The sequence below is a fragment of the Alosa pseudoharengus genome, unplaced genomic scaffold, assembly GCF_046254945.1.
Source record: "Alosa pseudoharengus isolate Yale_2024_CS ecotype anadromous, Long Island Sound unplaced genomic scaffold, YU_APseudo_1.1 YU_APseudo_1.1_scf_21, whole genome shotgun sequence".
Lineage (NCBI taxonomy): Eukaryota > Metazoa > Chordata > Actinopteri > Clupeiformes > Clupeidae > Alosa > Alosa pseudoharengus.
In genome coordinates, this window is record NW_027468674.1 from 20,657,426 (window position 1) to 20,674,705 (window position 17,280).

Sequence of the window (17,280 nt, forward strand, 5' to 3'; positions counted from 1 at the left end):
CTAAAATGTTTTATCGTGATACGTGTATGGATTCTTCTGAATTCATAACTTGATGAGATTAATTGATATATCTATTCTAAATTGATGAGATTAATTGATATATCTATTTCTATGTATTTTTATAGAAATGTTTTATACGAGTATGAATTCTTCTGAATTCATAAATTGATGAGATTAATTGATATATCTATCTATTCTAAATTCATGAGATTAATTGATATATCTATTTCTATGTATTTCATAGAAATGTTTTATCGTGATGCGTGTATGAATTCTTCTGCTTGCTTTCTGCTTGCTTTCTGATTCCATCTTCTCTCTCTCTCTTCTCGGCAAGCCCCAGATGGACCCCCCGCCCCCATTCCTCGCCCTCAATTGTGGGCAGCCACAATTTCCTCGCCCCCAATTGTGGGCAGTCATGGCCTAGTGGTTAGCACTTCGTTCTTGTAACTGGAGGGTTGCCGGTTCGAACCCCGACCAGTAGGAACCGGCCCTTCAGCAAGGCACCTAACCCCTCACTGCTCCCCGAGCGCCGCTGTTGTAGCAGGCAGCTCACTGCGTCAGGATTGGTGTGTGCTTCACCTCAATGTGTGTTCACTGTGTGCTGAGTGTGTTTCACTAATTCACGGATTGGGATAAATGCAGAGACCAAATTTCCCTCACGGGATCAAGAGAGTATATATACTTATATATATATGTCTGGACTATTTCAACCGTTATTGGCGCTACATCAATAAAATGAGATTAAATTGACAGACATAGCCCAGCGAGACACTCAATTCAACTTTGTCGCATCTACGGAATCAGATAACTCAATCAAGTTCAATTTGTTGTCCACCCACGTGAAATGGATTTTCAGACCGGTCAAATATTTCACAAGAACACACATTAAACAAGCCACTGCAGACGCAGACAGGAGCATGATGGGACAAGAGACAAAGTAAATTTAATTTCAGAAAATGGACAGAATGAGAGAGAATGTCAACAGGAGTGAGAGAAAGAGAGACAGAATGAGAAATTAGCAGATCCTTTTCATCCAAAGCGACTTATAAAAACGAGGAATAACATTCAAGCTACAATGCAAAAGAGACCTTAGGGTAGCAATCAATACTACATAAATCAAGTCAGAACTTTTAAGTACTAGTCAAAGTGTAGTCAAAGGAGAAAGTGGTAGAGGAAGACTGACGTAGAGGATAAATATAAAATGAAGCGTGAGGGATGAAGGGCACAGACCTGAAACTGGTAATCCTCTCCGATCCCCTCCAGCTTCTTCTTGTTTTCGTAAATGGCCTCTTTGATGTTGTGCATCTCTGAGCACAGGAGAATGGCACGGTCCACCTGCGGGCACAGAAAAAGACCATCATGAAGTGAAGCCGCTTCGTTGACCAAATTTGCCTCATTGCCACAGGCCATGCAAGACATATCACCACAAGTTTGACCTTCATGAGGCTAATTCTTAACAGCAAATGTTCTGCTGAGTATTGTGCAGTTATATCATTGGGGGCCAAAAAAAGTACTGCAACATTCATTTTAATCCCTCAGGGTTAAGCATCGGCGGTGGCAGCCGCAGCAGCATAAATCATTTGGGTGCAACAGAGCAGCGGGGAATCTGTCAGTGCAATTGACCCGGCCTCACCTCCTCCAGGATCTGCTGTCCGCTCGGCAGCCTGCTGATTAACGCCTGAATCGCTCGGAAGAGTGGTCTCACTTCCTCAGCCTCGACGGCCCTGCAATCCAATTAGACACACAGCATGTCATTTCAAAACACTGACGAAGGACTCCTTAGGGCTCACCTCATGGCTTAATGACATAGTGTTGGGTGATGACACATTCATAGTGTTGTAGGCTAATATGTAATAGAGGCCAATAGGGAGTCTGATTATGAAGTAGGCCTAAACATAGATTCCTGGTCCGTAAACAGGATGGCTAAAGCTTTATTGGCTACTTGGGGTTACTAAAGCATCTATCTATCTGTCTGATAGGGATTGCTGGTTCACTTTCTATATGGTAAAAGTTACATAATATTCCACATAGCATACCGTTATCTTAGGAAAATAGAGGGGAAAAATGCTTAAAATTCTTCAAATCCCAACAGGGTGACCTCACCAGGTCATCACCAGCTAAGGCTACATTGTAGAGTTTTATAATAATATATATATATATCTATTTCTATGTAGGTCCATTTTGGTCTTGAAAAATAAAAACAGCAATGTGAATCAGGTTCTGATCAGGTAGACAATATTCATTCATTCTGAGCTGGGAAAGTCACCCTTCTGCTATAATGCCCCTACTTCCTGGAATCATTTTCAACGCATCAAAAAATGGCCGCTGCTCAGTCCTGCACATTGTTGTCAATTTTGTCTCCATTTCCTACTCCATCCCATAGTCTTGCAACTTTTGTGTATGTAAATGAGTGTGTGCATGTGTGTGTTTGCTTTTGTGTACTGTATAAGTATGCTCCTCTGTGTGTGTGTGTGTGTGTGTGTGTGTGTGTGTGTGTGTGTGTGTGTGTGTGCGTGCGTGTGCATGTGTGTGCGCGTGTGCGTGCATGTTCGTTGAAACAGCTGGAGTAGGTGTGTCCTTACTCTGGCTGCTCAGGTGCAGGTGAGTCGGGGCAAAGGTGGTTCAGGACCAGTGTGCCAAGGATCATGCCCAGGTTGGTGCGTCCGACGCCCACCTGGCAGCTGAAGACGAGGGCCGGCAGGGGCTTAGAGGGGTCACGTCGCTGTGAGAGGCTGGGCGTCTCCTGCAAAGGGTTTGAAACAATGGCTACTGTCTTAAAGAGGCTTCACACACATAGAAGAGCAGTACACTCACACAAAGGGGAGTGAGCCTTCATTAGAGGTGGAGTGTAGCAGGCTTACCCCACACACACACACACACACACACACACACACACACACACACACTATTCCATTAGCATATTGCCTCTGCTGTCTAACAGAAATGAATGAGCCTGCTCCCTTCATGACCTTTTTGAGGCTGAAGAGTGGCCATAGCAGGCATAGTGAGCAACAAAGCATAGTGGGCAAGTATTCTCTACCCCGTCAGCAAATGTCCTTGCTGCCTTGCCCAAAGAAGGCATTTCATGGGCCTTTTCCTCATTCTTGTCTGAACAGAGCTGAAATATACATGATACAGGCCAGAGAGAGAGACAGGGAGAGAGAGAGAGAGAGAGAGAGGAATAAAGAGAGAGTTTGTCTGTTTATTTAATTTAAGGCCATTTCAGCAACTAAGGCTATTTAATGGCCAGAGCATTGTGTGTTATAGAAGCTTAAATATGTTTTTTTTATCAACGAGAAAGAAAGAAAGAAAGAAAGAAAGAAAGAAAGAAAGAAAGAAAGAAAACTGACTTACTTATGACAGGCCACATGATCCATATCCATGACATTAAAAAGATCCATGACATTAAAGCGTAAGGGCTCTGGACCTTACTAAAATACAGGCCAACTAAAAAAGAAAAATGCTTCACAAGTAAAGGACTGCGGACCAAGGCCAGGAGATGGCACAGAAAAAAATATAAAGGTGACTAAAAATGAGAGAGTAGTGAAGACGTATAGGCTGTGTCCGAAACAGAAAAAAAATTCCAGCCAGAGAGAGAGACAGCGAGAGATAAAGAGAGAGAGACAGAGAGAGAGATAAAGAGAAAGAGACAGAGAGAGAGAGAGAATTTGGTGTAGAGCCCAGAGATGAAAACCAGACCTGGAGTGGGGAGAGACGACCTGACAGCAGCCAACCTGGAGCATCCGTGTGAGCCCATCATATCATGCGCCACTTTCATAACTATTATGATTACCTATGATTGATGACGTGCGAAGGATGTTGAGGCAAGGTGCTGAAGGATCTAGTCCTATTGTTCTCACCTGCTTGCCAACCAGCATCTCTGACACTCTGCAGATGTTCTAGAATTTTCCATCCTTCCATAAGTCACTCATGCTCAAGAAAATGTTTGCATAACCAAAGGGAATGGTCAGGCACCAGCTGCTCATGCTTGTTATATTCATGCAGAAATTCTGACGGAAGTGTTCTAAAGGATGGCTTTTAAGGGATGGGTTCTAAGGGATGGGTTCTAAGGGATGGGTTCTAAGGGATGGGTTCTAAGGGATGGGTTCGTTTTTTTCTCGTCTGTCTGTTTGGTTCTTTTTAAAAAAAAAATTTTTTACAAAAATAATAAAAAAAAAAAAAAAACTTACCCTGAGAATGTTCACAAAGGCATCAAATTCTGCTTCGAGGGGAGCTCCTTCCATTGGCAGGGGCAATCTCTGATACCTACACAGACAGATGACACAGTTCCTCATCAAAATAAAGCCAAAATTATTCTGTGCTTTCTTTTTATCCATTTTCCACGGTAAGATATTTAAAACAAATCTGCCATTAAAAGGTCACCACATAGAGCTACAACCCTCTCCCCTACTGTACAACACGCTGCTCTTTAGCTACAACACGCTGCTCTTTAGCTGTTTAGTGGTCCTTTCCACCGTTGTCAGGGCGGGTCAAGGGCAAATTATCATTCTGTAAACTGCCCCAAAGAGACTGCACACAATGATGAGGGGCTGCTCAAGAGGCTCGTTCATTACACACACAGTCCATAACGTCATTCAGTTGAAGGAGTTGGCTGTGGTGTGTGTGTGCGCGTGTGTGTGTGTGTGTGTGTGTGTATGTGTATGTGAGTGAGTGTGAAAGAGAGAGAGAGAGAGAGAGTGCAAGTGTGTGTTTGTGTGTGTGTGTGTGTGCGCGAGTGAGCGAGCAAGTGTGTGTGTGTGAGCAAGCAAGTGTGTGTGTTTGTGTGTGTGTGTGTGTGTGTGTGTGTGTGTGTGAGCGAGCAAGCAAGTGTGTGTGTTCGTGTGTGTGAGAGAGAGAGAGAGAGATAGAGAGAGAGAGAAAGAGAGAGCGAGCGAGCGAGCGAGCGAGTGTGAGAGAGCGAGCACGAGAGAAAGAGAGCAAGTGCGCGTGCATGTGTGTGTGTGTGGGTGTGTGTCTGTGTGGGCAAACTGACAGTGTCTTCACAGCTGGGACCTCTGTATTTCTGTTGCACTGCTCCAAAAACCCAAAAAGCCTCATTCACATGACCTGGTCGCTCATTACATTTCAATAAACAGTCGGGGCTTGATCTGATTACAAACAGGATGTTGTGGACATGGTGGGTCTTCAGAGAACGCTTGGCCCCGGCAAAAACAAAAACGGCCGTCACACAAACATCCCCCATATACAAACCGAGAGGGAGGGAGAGATGAGAGAAAATATGTCTGTGTATTTGCTGCAGATAGAAAATGAGGTGGGGGAGCTTGGAGAAAGACAGCTCTGTGTGTGTGTGTGTGTGTGTGTGTGTGTGTGTGTATGTGTACACACACGTCACAGAGAGAAGACCACAGAGCTCTGACAGCCCACAGGTTTTGTTTTCTGCAGCAATTGGGGCAATGTCGTGCTGACATACATCCATATAGGATATCAGATGGCTGTGTATAGTTCGCTGTAACGTTATGACTGACTAATTTGCAGTTCCCACTAAACAGGAGGTCATATTGATTGATGAAGCACTATTCTTCACTGTACAGTAAATTGTTAAGGATACACATCAGATTTGTGTGTTGAAGTGCAAATGTAAATTTACATCAGAAGTCAAGAGATCAAGTGGAACTGTACTAGGAGCTCTTCACAGAAGTGGACATCAGCAGAGTGCCTTCATGCAACACTGATTCATATGCTGTGCTCACTCTAGAGCAGTGGTCCCCAAACTACGGCCCGCCACCTCATTTTGGGTGGCCCCCCAAAACATGTCTGTGATTAGGGTTGCAAAATTCCGGGAATTTTCAAAGTTGGAAACTTTCCATGGGAATTAACGGGAATATATGGGAATTAACAGGAATAAACAGGAATTAATGGGAATAAACTGGGAATTTTTAATATGGCAAGTTAGTCTATAACAGGGAACTTAAATGTAGTGGACAAAACCCCATCTTGCAGTCTAATATTAGTTAAAACAACCTGATTTAATGCAATTTCAGTCGAATTTCTACCCTGCACATATGTCAATCACATGCACACAGCAATCGGCATAGGCTGCTAGACATAAAGGAAACCTATGGTGCGTTTATATGCATGGGGGAAACATTTTCCAACCAATCAGATTTTGTTGTTGAGTGGTGTGGTGTATCTTGGACAGTTCAGTGTTGCTAGTTTAGCACACTAGTAAACCATAGGCAGAGAATGGGATTCCCGCTAGCATGCTAGCTAGCTTTGTATGCTAAGCTAAGCGAAAATACGAACATACAAATCATATTGCTTATTACGAAACAAAATGTTAATGTTTGTATATGAAACAGTTTGTATGAATTACCCCAAATTCCCAGTTAATTCCGGTAAATTCCCATTAATTCCCATAATTTCCTTTAATTCCATGAAAGTTTCCAATTTGGAATATTTCCAAAATTCCCCAGCTTAATTTCCCATGGTAAGTTTCCGGAAAGTTTCTGGAAATTTACCAGAAATGTTCCGCCCCTTTGCAACCCTATCTGTGATGTATAGCATCTGGCCCGCACGGGAGTACGACATGTCAAACTATAACCTCTGTAATTTCCCCCATTCATTCTCTATGGCGAGTCTTAACAGTTCACATGTAATACTCTTTTTGTCCACTGGTGGTTGTTTTGGCGCTGTTTCGCATTTACCATCGAAAACGGAATGAAATGTAGGCCTATACCTGCAAACAATGTAAGAGGCCTATGCTGACTGCATCAGTGCTCAAAGTATTCTAAAAGTTTATCAATAAATTGTTAAAAACATCCTAACTTCTCAAGTCATATTTCTGGGACTTATTCACTCGTTCAAATGTTCATCCAAATTCACAATTCACAAAGTTCTCATCAGGTGAGTGAAAGTTAGAATGGTGGTCATTCCAGATGTTTTTGCCAGCATTTCATAAAACTCATAGTTTGAGAACTTTAAATTATTTGTAGGATATTGCTTGTTCACAACTTGAGCTGTGTATGCAAAGACACAGAGTTCAGAGTTCACACATTTTAAATAAAATATACTTTTGGGACTCCCTGCTAATACTTTTGGGAATGCTATAGTCTTTTTATTAGTATTATTTCATTTGAGCTACATTTTACATGGCATGATGGCAATATAAACACAGCTAACAATGGTATTAAATTGCAGTAGCCTATGATTAAATGTAATGGAATATTTAACTAAGGTAGACTGTCGTTGTTCACAGCACTAAGCTATTTATGTTTACCGATATATTCCGAGTCTCTGGCCCTCTCTTAGAGCCAGGCATAGTGAGCTGGCCCTCAGAAGAAAAAGTTTGGGGACCACTGCTCTAGAGAGACTCAACGCTCAAGATTAAGTAAAGAAGTGACAATTAAGGGTCCTTGAGGAGTCTTATAGGAACACAGAAGGTGACAATTAAAGGAAAATTGAATGAGTTTCACAGTTTTTGAAAGGGTTGTTTTAGGACATGTTTCAGTATGCCCATAGGCAGCCACTCTGACTAGTCAAAGGCGATTCAAAACAAGTCAGAAAAGTGCGTAATACCAGTTGCTTTGTGCTTTGATGAATAAATAGCAGTGGTCAGACATGGTCAGGCACCTGTAGGCAGGCATGGTGAAGATGGGCCTCTTGTAGACCTCCTCCGTTATGTGGATGTCCTCGTCACAAGAGATGGAGATTTTCTGAGGCTCGTCCTTGAAGTGCTCGATGTCGTTGTAGACGTAGAACACATTTTCATTCAGTTTGGCAAAGTCATGCAGCTGGTGGGAGGAAAACAGAACAAAGACAGTAAGCAAAGCAAATACTGAGACAGTAAGCAAAGCAAATACTGAGACAGTAAGCAAAGCAAATGGCTCTATTACGGGAGATCACTAGAGACTAAATCTGCTTTCATCATTTTCTATCAAACAATGTAAGCACCAGTTTTTTCCAAGAGTCATCTAAATAAGGCATTTTATATGGTCATTACCAGAGTTTTAAAGCAACACTATGCAGTTCCTTTACTCTAAAATAATAGCTTCAAACCCATTCTGACGCTACAGTGACTTATAACATACAGAAGGAAGTCTCTGACATTGGCAATGTGCGCTTGGATTGCTGGGTATTGCACTATTTAATGATGTTGATCGGGTAGGCTAATGAACCTTTGAAAAAAAAATTATGAACCGGGGACCGTCGTAGTGTGAAAAGGCATTGAATATTGATGCCAAGAGGCATAGATATAAAGTCTTTCAAACAAGCCATCTGCTGCAAGCTCACCTCCTTCCTGATGGTCACCTCCAGTGCCTCGGCGGTCAGCTCCTTGTCCAGGCTGTGGAGGTTTTCATGGAGGTTCTCCTTCCGGCGGGGCGTGTACGGGACAAAATCGTCCGCCAGGCGCAGGAACACCACCGGTTCTTCGCGCACGCAGAGGAAAATGATCTCCTTGCAAAAATAGCAACATTAAAAGGATGAGAGAAAGAGTGAGTGAGAGAGAGAGAGAGAGAGAGAGAGAGAGAGAGAGAGAGAGAGAGAGAGAGAGAGAGAGAGAGAGAGAGAGAGAGAGAGAGAGAGAGAGAGAGAGAGAGAGAATAAAACGGTTTGCCTCACCCTTTCTAAGAAACCAAAATACACCCTCTAGAGAGGCTGTGTCATTGCCACAACCTTCATCCTCAGAGTACCACATGGTTCAGGAATTCAGCAATGCCCCTGTGTAATTTACCATGGCTTGATCTCCCACTTCACTTTCCATTTAGGGACATGGGAGAGTCTTTAGGGCATAGTGGCTGACAATGTTTATGTAAGAACCCCACATTTCTGCACCATGTCCTTAAGATTACAAAAATACTGGACCACAGGCACATATATATATGGATTTATCCTCTTACAAAGCTATAACCTATTACCAACATAAGGAAGGAACAGGAGACTTACCTCGTGGCCTTGGCTCTGCAGCCTCTGGAGGACCTGTTTGAAGCCATTGAGGCTGGGCTGTCCCATGCCAAAGAGTGGGTAGCTGCCCTTGACTTGGCGAAAGTTGGGAGCTCCATGACTCGCTGTAGTGTTCAAAACATCTGCCTTGCTGTACACGTCCTGCACCATGAAGTAGTTCCCCTATGGATGAGAAAAGCAATCCTTTAAAAAAGTGCAATGCGAGTCAAAAATAATCTAGAACAAAACATAATCTAGAATGTTCATCTCTTCACTCCAAAAACCAGAAACCATAAATTATTTAAAGTTAAATTATATTAACTTTAGTTAAGGTTGCTTCTAGCAATTAATGTACTTGGTGTGACAGTTAATAGATGAAGAACCACATACACCCGCAAGTATAAACGTAACTACTTATCTAAATACGTCAGGGCAAGAAAAATACAGCAAACGACATTGAGGCCTTAGTAGAGATGTGTGAATTTTTCCCTCTTCTGAACTTATTCGCGTCAGGCCCAAGCGAAACCATGCCCACTTGTCGGCAAACTGAAACTCCAGCTGAAACAATAGGGTCACTCGCATGACCTCTATGGCCCCCGGAGATGGGCTGAGCCAGTTCAAAGCGTCAAGACGAGGCTGATCACGCTCCAATCAGCCCTCGTCAGATCAGAAGAGCCAGAACAGCTTATTTACAAGCCCATCACTTCATATGACGCTTGAAAGGCTGATGCCTTAATGAACTAGGGGCAGGAGTGAACATGTATCTCTGTGACAAGGTTTCTGGATCAAATTAACAGTTAAAGTCAATCAGTTATATCTAGCTATATTGGAGTCATTGACAAACAGCTGAGTGTTTTGGATGAGTAAGTCATCTCCACTTACCTGCACCAAATAGTGCTCAGGCATGGTGTCGGAAATTCTGCCCACTTTGTAATTGGTTTTGTGAAGGTCATCGTGAATCTGGAACTCTTGCCTACAATTATACCTGGGGAGAGGGAGAGAGTATTCACAAAAAGGCCCCATTTCCTACCACCGCACCACAAACTATAATCATGAATAAGTGGCATGACTCCATTATCCATTCCTTAGATGCTGGCAGTGAAGTTTAATGCTCTGATACATACCGCTGACAAATGCAAGGCATTAATAAAAAACTAACCATGTGCCTTGGGAGTCAATTCAAGATGTAAGCTAACCATCTCCAGACCTTCAGACTATGGATGTTTATCTAGATTCTCACCTCCCATCCTTCACCATCATCTGGGAGGATTAAAGCTCCCCCTCTACCCCCCCCCCCCCCGACCCCTCACCCACGGCCTAATCAGATGTTTACCCGCTGCGTTGACGCTCGACACTTACGTGATGACCACCGGTGCTACTTTGTTGGTGATGATGGACTTTGCCTTGTTGTTGTGGATGCTGACCGTCTGGAGCGAGCTGACGCTCAGGGATTGCCTGCTGTCCGCCATGCCGTTGCCGTTGCTGTGGACGCCCTCATGCACTGCAGGGGGGTGTGGCGCGGCACTGGCAGTTGTACCCATACTCCACACGCAGCTGTCAATCACCACCATCACCACGGCAGCAGCAGCAGCAGCAGAGACGACGCCGACGACGACATCACAGCAAACACAGGAAGTAAAAAACACAGCAGAGTCAACAACAAACACACGAAAACACAACGGAACAAATGAGATGGTGCTTCACATGATAAACTCCAACTGTGCCAAAGGCTTGAATGAGTTAGGGGGAGTGTGTGTGTATGTGTGTGGGGGGGGGGGAGGGAAGGGGGGTTGTGTTGGATCATTCACACGTTTCTGTCTGGCCAAGGCAGTAAAGGAAATGCCTCTGCCTCTTTGGTCAAGAGCGTATTGAAAAGGTGCAGCATGTTTTTTTATTCTTGTTGTTGCTAAAAATATAAACCCTCTTGTAGACTTACAATAATAGTGACAGTGTCACCTTGTAATAGCCAATGCTACATTTCAAATATGCATCCTGCCAAAAATATACATAGCTGGCAATTTTTCATTAATTATTCATCAAGTCATTTAGATTTCATTCTTTCCAGACACTTCGAGTGATCTAGTGAATCGTTTAAGCAGTCGGGTATGACAAAAAGGGCCAAAATCAATAAATAATAAAGACTAGTGTGAAGTCCAATCTTTTTTAAAAGACAAAATGGCAATTTCTGGCCTCAGCATCTCACACTGGTCTGTAGATGGTTTGCAGTCTAAAGTGGCAAACTAAATATACTTCTCACCCTGACCACAGACAAAGATCTATTATGTCATGGCACATTCATGCGCTCCAGCCGTAACTCAGAATCACTCCGCGTCTTCGATGTGCTATTTCTGCGATGCGGAGCTTAAATGGGGGAAGTGTGGCATTATTTACACCTTAATTAGAGGACACTTGATGCACAGCAGGCCCTCCTCTAAACAATCCAAACATTTCTGCAGGCCCCATCCACTCCCGCCAGAGCAAACAAGGGATTTGCTGCAAGCACAGCAGATAAACAAACCAGGTCTGGCTCCTCAGCACCACCCCACCACCACCACCACCCCTGATTTGCCCTCCCCCTGTGTCTGTCCATTTCCCTCCTCCTTCCTTTTCTTTTCTCATCCCTTCATCTCTGCTGCCCCCCCCCCCCCCCTTCCTCAAGCCGCACTGCAGAAGCAGCAAGAGAATGACTGTCTGAGGGACACACACTGGAAATCGTTATGGAGACTGTCAAGGCGTAACGAGACTGCTGAGGCATGTCTGAGACACTCACACACACAGCTTTATGATCACAGGCTCAGAAATCTCAGCCCACAGACAGACAGACAGACACACACACACACACACACACACACACACACACACACATACATATCTCCACATTCCATCTCCCAGAGATACCCCAACCCACTAACACAGAGACACAATATTTCCCTTACACACACACACACACACACACACACACAATAAGCACCCTAACTTGCACAAATACAGTACCCACACCTTCCCATTAACTCAAGTATGCACATCAGCACCAACACCTAATGATGTCTGTGAGCTGGCTGAGCTTCCACGTTCACCACTGAAGGCTGTCTGATAAAAGACCTCCCACACACACCCACACACACACACACACACACACACACACACACACACACAAACTTGCATTCAACACCACCCAGCACACAGCCAACCACTGAAGAGTGAAGGACACAGCCATTCTCTACATTCAAAGAGTTGACATCAACAGACTTGAAAGTTTCTTAACAAACATGACTTGCAGTGAACGGACTTCCCTGGCATTGATGACATGTTTTTCATGTCACCTACTCATTCCGTTGTACCATTTCTGGTAAACCTCCTGATTTAAAAGAAGAAGCAAAAAAAAAATCTAATCAACAAATCTGAATGACGTGCTCTTAGGGCTGGGCAAAAAAAAGATTTTAAATCGAAAATCGAGTTTTATGTGAAACAAAAAAAATTCCCCCCTGTTGGGCCCTTGAGCAAGGCACTTAATCCCGAGCCAAAAAAGATAAAAAAACAGCCCAACACATGTCCTGTCTACACAAATACCCCATCCAGCCCCTTTCTTACAGCTGCTACGAGTCATTTAAATTAAGCACTCGGCACTGTCACCCAGGCCCAGACTGGGTGAACAAGGAGAACTCAAGGCTCCGACACATGATGCAGCACCATCTTGTCTTAACATAACCGCTGAGATACAGAAAGTGACAGGGAACACTGAAGTGAACTAGGGCTGAAATTTGAACTTATGTAATTAGCAAATCACAAAAAAGGCTGCAATTAATTGTGCGGCTAGCTTACCCAATGGTCAATAATGCTACATATTAATTTCATCTTTATGTGACGCACAGCCATACTCATCAGACAGAGGTACTGTGCAATTAAAGCAATTAAATCGCAAATCAAATCACAATCGCAATCTCGGAAATCGCAATTAGATATTCTCCCCAAATCATTCAGCCCTTGTAAACAACACAGATTTGTGAAGAGCAAACGCTGCATTAAGACAAACCTGTCAATGGCCGCGGTTTTACTCAGATTAACAAGGCAGAAAAACAGACCTGTATAGCATACAATAGGGTTTCACAGTCAGTGTATTTCTAGGGTGTTTCATGAACACATTTTATGTGTTAACTGAATTCAATTCAAATAGTGCTTGCATTACGCCATTAACAATGGCCATTGTCTAAGACCGTAAAAGCCGATGGTGACACAGGTGGCGGCCGGAGGGTTAGTCCCTTCTAACAGGAAGAAGGCCTCATCAGCACCTGGCTGCCAGTGGGTGAGGGGGGGTCTGTTAACCACCTGAGGCTGGCACAGAGGAGATGAAGGGGAACAGGATGGAGGGAGACCCCAGACAAGGTTGAGGGCAGACAGGCACAAAGTGGTGCGGGAAGAGCAGGAAGGAAACAGGACACAAGGACTAAGGGCTGAGCTACACCAGGCGCGTAACTGAAGCGTTCCGTTCGCGTTGCGTCTGCTGCAACAATTAGCTTCCATTATAATCAATGGAAGTCGCTACACCAGACGTGACAGTGGGGCGTACGTTCGAAAAAAATAGACCATTCATCTAAAATGGATTTTACGCGTCGCGAACGGAACGCTTCAGTTACGCGCCTGGTGTAGCTCAGGCACACACAAGTGAAGTAGGGCAGTCAGCAATACAAAACATGTCCCTCCCTTTAGAGATCATAGAATATAACATATAGGGGCAGCTGTGGCCTATTGGTTAGCGCTTCGGACTTATAACCGGAGGGTTGCCGGTTCGAACCCCGACCAGTAGGAACGGCTGAAGTGCCCTTGAGCAAGGCACCTAACCCCTCACTGCTCCCCAAGCGCTGCTGTAGCAGGCAGCTCACTGCGTCGGGATCACTGTGTGTTCACTGTGTGCTGAGTATGTTTCACTAATTCACGGATTTCACGGACTTATATACTTATAGGGTCATTCCATGTGAAAACAGCCAATATCGGGGTATCATGTACATGGTACCTCTCAGATTTTGTTGAAAAGCTGTGAAAATATGCCTTATGTTACCAAACGAGGGAATCTGAAGTTTCAGGTCAATATCTTTGCCCGTGGCGTCCATTTGAATTTCGGGTGCCACGGCCCTAATTGACAGATTGGAATTTCACATTTCATCTTTTACCATTTTTGGAAGCCCATAATGTCTGTTCTAATAGTGGTAGAAGGCTGGAAACATTCCTTACTGTTTGGGTGAGAGGTGGGTCACCAAAGTCCTAAAAAATGTTGACGGCATGTGTGGTTTTTTACTTTTTGGGTGGCCTTAGCACCACAATTAATGATCATATTTATTCTAAACAGGATTATTTGTTATATGTGGGAACCTTGCTCTTGTCAAAATTAATTTGAAGGGTATGGTACCACTGGTGGGGGTTTTATGGGGGTCCAATTTCTGGACTTCTGGAAACAATGCCCAAAATGGTGCATTATGAAGAATAAAATTCACATTATGGCGCTTCATAGTCAAAAATTTCATTAAAAGAAAGATCAAATATGTATCTTTATCTGGTATAAATCCCATTAGGATCATCAAGTGCCCACATGGTGATTTGGGGATACAAATATGGGGTCCCAAGAGTCACCTCTGCCGGAGAGGGTTTTTGGACCCGTTTGGTAACATAAGGCATATTTTCACCACTTTTCAGCAAAATCTGAGAGGTGTCATGTACATGGGTGGCTGACTTGGCGTGGAATGACCCTATATACTATACATACCAAAGCAATTTGATTTCAATAAACATTATGAGTGAAGGGGCCTATCCTGAGCATGACTCACATGACCTGAATTCCTGGACAGTAACAGTAGTTCAGTCACACTGATAATCCAACTACTACAGACTATCTGAACCAAACTGGAGCAGTTATAACATGATTCACAGCTTGCTAGAATAACTGGGCTCCTATGAGGACTGTGCTCTGCCATGGTTTCCGTAAAGCGTTTTTTTTTTTTTTTTTCAAAGAGGGGCACAGTGGACCAGAGAGCTAGCCTTCTTTCTCATCACTGGTGCATGGAAAAAGGAATAAAAATATAAAACGTTAAATGATAAAAATGATCATCTCACGAGTAAATCCTCCTGTTCCGGATAATTTAATTTTACTCCCAAAATGTCACCACTGGTGAAACACCACCCCATAGCAATAAATCCCATTAGTGCTGTAAGCGCTAGAAGGTCAGCACAGATGCAGCACAAAACAATCTTTTTAAAGCAAATCAGAAACACTGTCTTGCTGTAATGAGAGGATTTGACCTTTCTGTGTGACCAAACATCAACAAACACTCTGCAGTTCGCCTCTAGGCCTTGCTCATCAAGCACAAATCTTTTGACTGAAAGGAGGAAAAAGCCCTGACTGATAAACATCCACTTATAGAATAGTATACAAAACCACACTTCCCTCCTCTGTTTATTCTGGAACCTTCTCTAAAAGGGACACATTTATGATCTTACTCATGCAACCTGCCACTAGTAGCCATCAGCTAATCTGGAGATATTCTCCCCAAAGCATGATTTTCTCCCCAAGACAGCATGTCAGGCCGAGTAGACACAAACAGGCCTGTTGAATAGCCAGTATTACTTTGCCCAGGGCTGGACGGTTGGCCAAAAGATACCATCCAAATATGACTATTGGACTTGGATTATGACATGAAGAATGCACTTGTTGCACACCAATATGAGTATGATCATGCAGTACATACCTAACCTGGTCAGGATACATGGGAGTACTGACTTCAAGGTGAATGCAGCATTTGATTTATCATTTAATTTCAAAGGTCAGTTTAAGCAGAGTGGAAGAACAACAGAATGGCGGACAATAATTTAATTAGACATGTCCATCCTCTGAGAAATGTTCCCGTTCCAATGTTAACAAAAGGTCAGTGGAACATGTGATATGAAATGTGATCCAAATCTATCCATCCGTTTCCCCATTAACGTCATGCAGTTCTTGTTCCAGTTAGAACACTTGGGGGAGGGTGGCTTTGGTGGAGGGCGGTTGTTTAGTGTGGTGGGGTTAGGAGGGAAGTTGCATTCTTCCAAAAAGCCAATCTTTTGTGAGCCATTCAAATGAAACTGGTCTGCCACTAGCTTGACAGGGTCCAACAGCCCCCCCCCCCCCCCCCCCCCCCCCCCCAACAGCCCCCCCCCCCCAACCACCATCACCTCCTTCTGGCTGGCCAGTGAGACTTTTCCTGACACCACAGAGAGAGAGCAATGGGTGGGGGGAATGTATGTGTGTGTGTGTGTGTGTGTGTGTGTGTGTGTGTGTGTGTGTGTGTGTGTGTGGGGGGGGTCCTACCAAGCCCAGGCCCCACTTCGCCTCTTTTTAGCCCTGGCTGATTGAAATTCCGGCAGCATCCTGACATCGCTGAGAGAGCGAGAGCAAGTGTGCGAACCAACCAACCAACCAACCAGCGAATGATAGAGCGAACGAGAGAGTGAGTGAGCAAGCAAGCCGGACAAAAGGGGGCTCTAAAGAAGCAGACAGGAAAGAGAGTGCAGCTGCAGGATGCATCTGTCCTAGGGTGCGCTAATAAGAGGAAGGATGCAGAGAAGGGGGCTCCTCATTCTTAGGAGACCAAGAGGGGTGGGAGAACGGCAAGCAGGAGAGACAGAGACACTCTCTCTCTCTCTCACACACACACACACAAAGTCAGACCCAAACACAGGCCTACACTACACAGCAGACGATGAGGAAACACATTTTGTTTCTTTTTTATTTCCACTTCTTCTCTATTTTTCTCAGTTTCGGATAAAGCGTAGGAGCGGTATCAGAGCCAACGCAATGTTAAAACACAGACCTGAGAGTAAAGACAATATTGTTGTCATATTAGTTAACTGTGATCTTGAAGATGTTGACAACCTGCAACCCGCTGTGGGTAGCGGTGACTGTGGGCAGACAGTTCAGGGTCACGCCGGGGTAAAAACAGGGGAAGAACATTCAGAATTATTCAATGACAAACCAACGACAACATCCTGGTCACACATGACAAAACATGCAAAACTTAACAGACTGTGGTTTCTTTGTTATTGCAGGTGGTCGGATATGCCTTGCACCACCCCAGAATAGGATCCACTTATAGAACACATTGATATATTACATACAAAGTTATTCATGTGGAACTCTTCAAAGTTTAGCAAGAATATTTTACTACTGTACGCCACGTTTCCTTGATGAACGACCATGCAAATGTGTGGTTTTCAGTTAAGAGCTTAATACACTGAAAATGTACTAGAGCCAGTCTCTCTTTGGACCTCCCCTCTCACTGACCATATGCCACTATGCAAAAGTGCTTTTCCTGAAAAACTTGTTTGCCTGCATGTCCACTACGAGCAAAGGTT

The 17,280-nt window shown here is 44.0% G+C and overlaps 1 protein-coding gene across 4 annotated transcripts in view; it reads right to left on the reverse strand.

Annotated features, from left to right (window-relative positions):
• The window catches only part of pald1a (phosphatase domain containing paladin 1a), a 91,121-nt gene that overhangs the window by 63,244 nt on the left and 10,597 nt on the right, over positions 1-17,280 (reverse strand). For all 4 annotated transcript variants that reach the window (XM_076298120.1, XM_076298119.1, XM_076298118.1 and 1 more), the window contains exons 2-10: positions 10,261-10,455; positions 9,784-9,886; positions 8,905-9,084; positions 8,251-8,415; positions 7,591-7,751; positions 4,191-4,266; positions 2,583-2,743; positions 1,634-1,724; positions 1,231-1,335 (exon numbers count right to left, since the gene is read on the reverse strand). In XM_076298120.1, coding sequence (XP_076154235.1) covers positions 1,231-1,335; positions 1,634-1,724; positions 2,583-2,743; positions 4,191-4,266; positions 7,591-7,751; positions 8,251-8,415; positions 8,905-9,084; positions 9,784-9,886; positions 10,261-10,442 — 1,224 coding nt within the window. In that variant the 5' untranslated portion in view covers positions 10,443-10,455. The remainder of the gene's footprint in view (positions 1-1,230; positions 1,336-1,633; positions 1,725-2,582; positions 2,744-4,190; positions 4,267-7,590; positions 7,752-8,250; positions 8,416-8,904; positions 9,085-9,783; positions 9,887-10,260; positions 10,456-17,280) is intronic.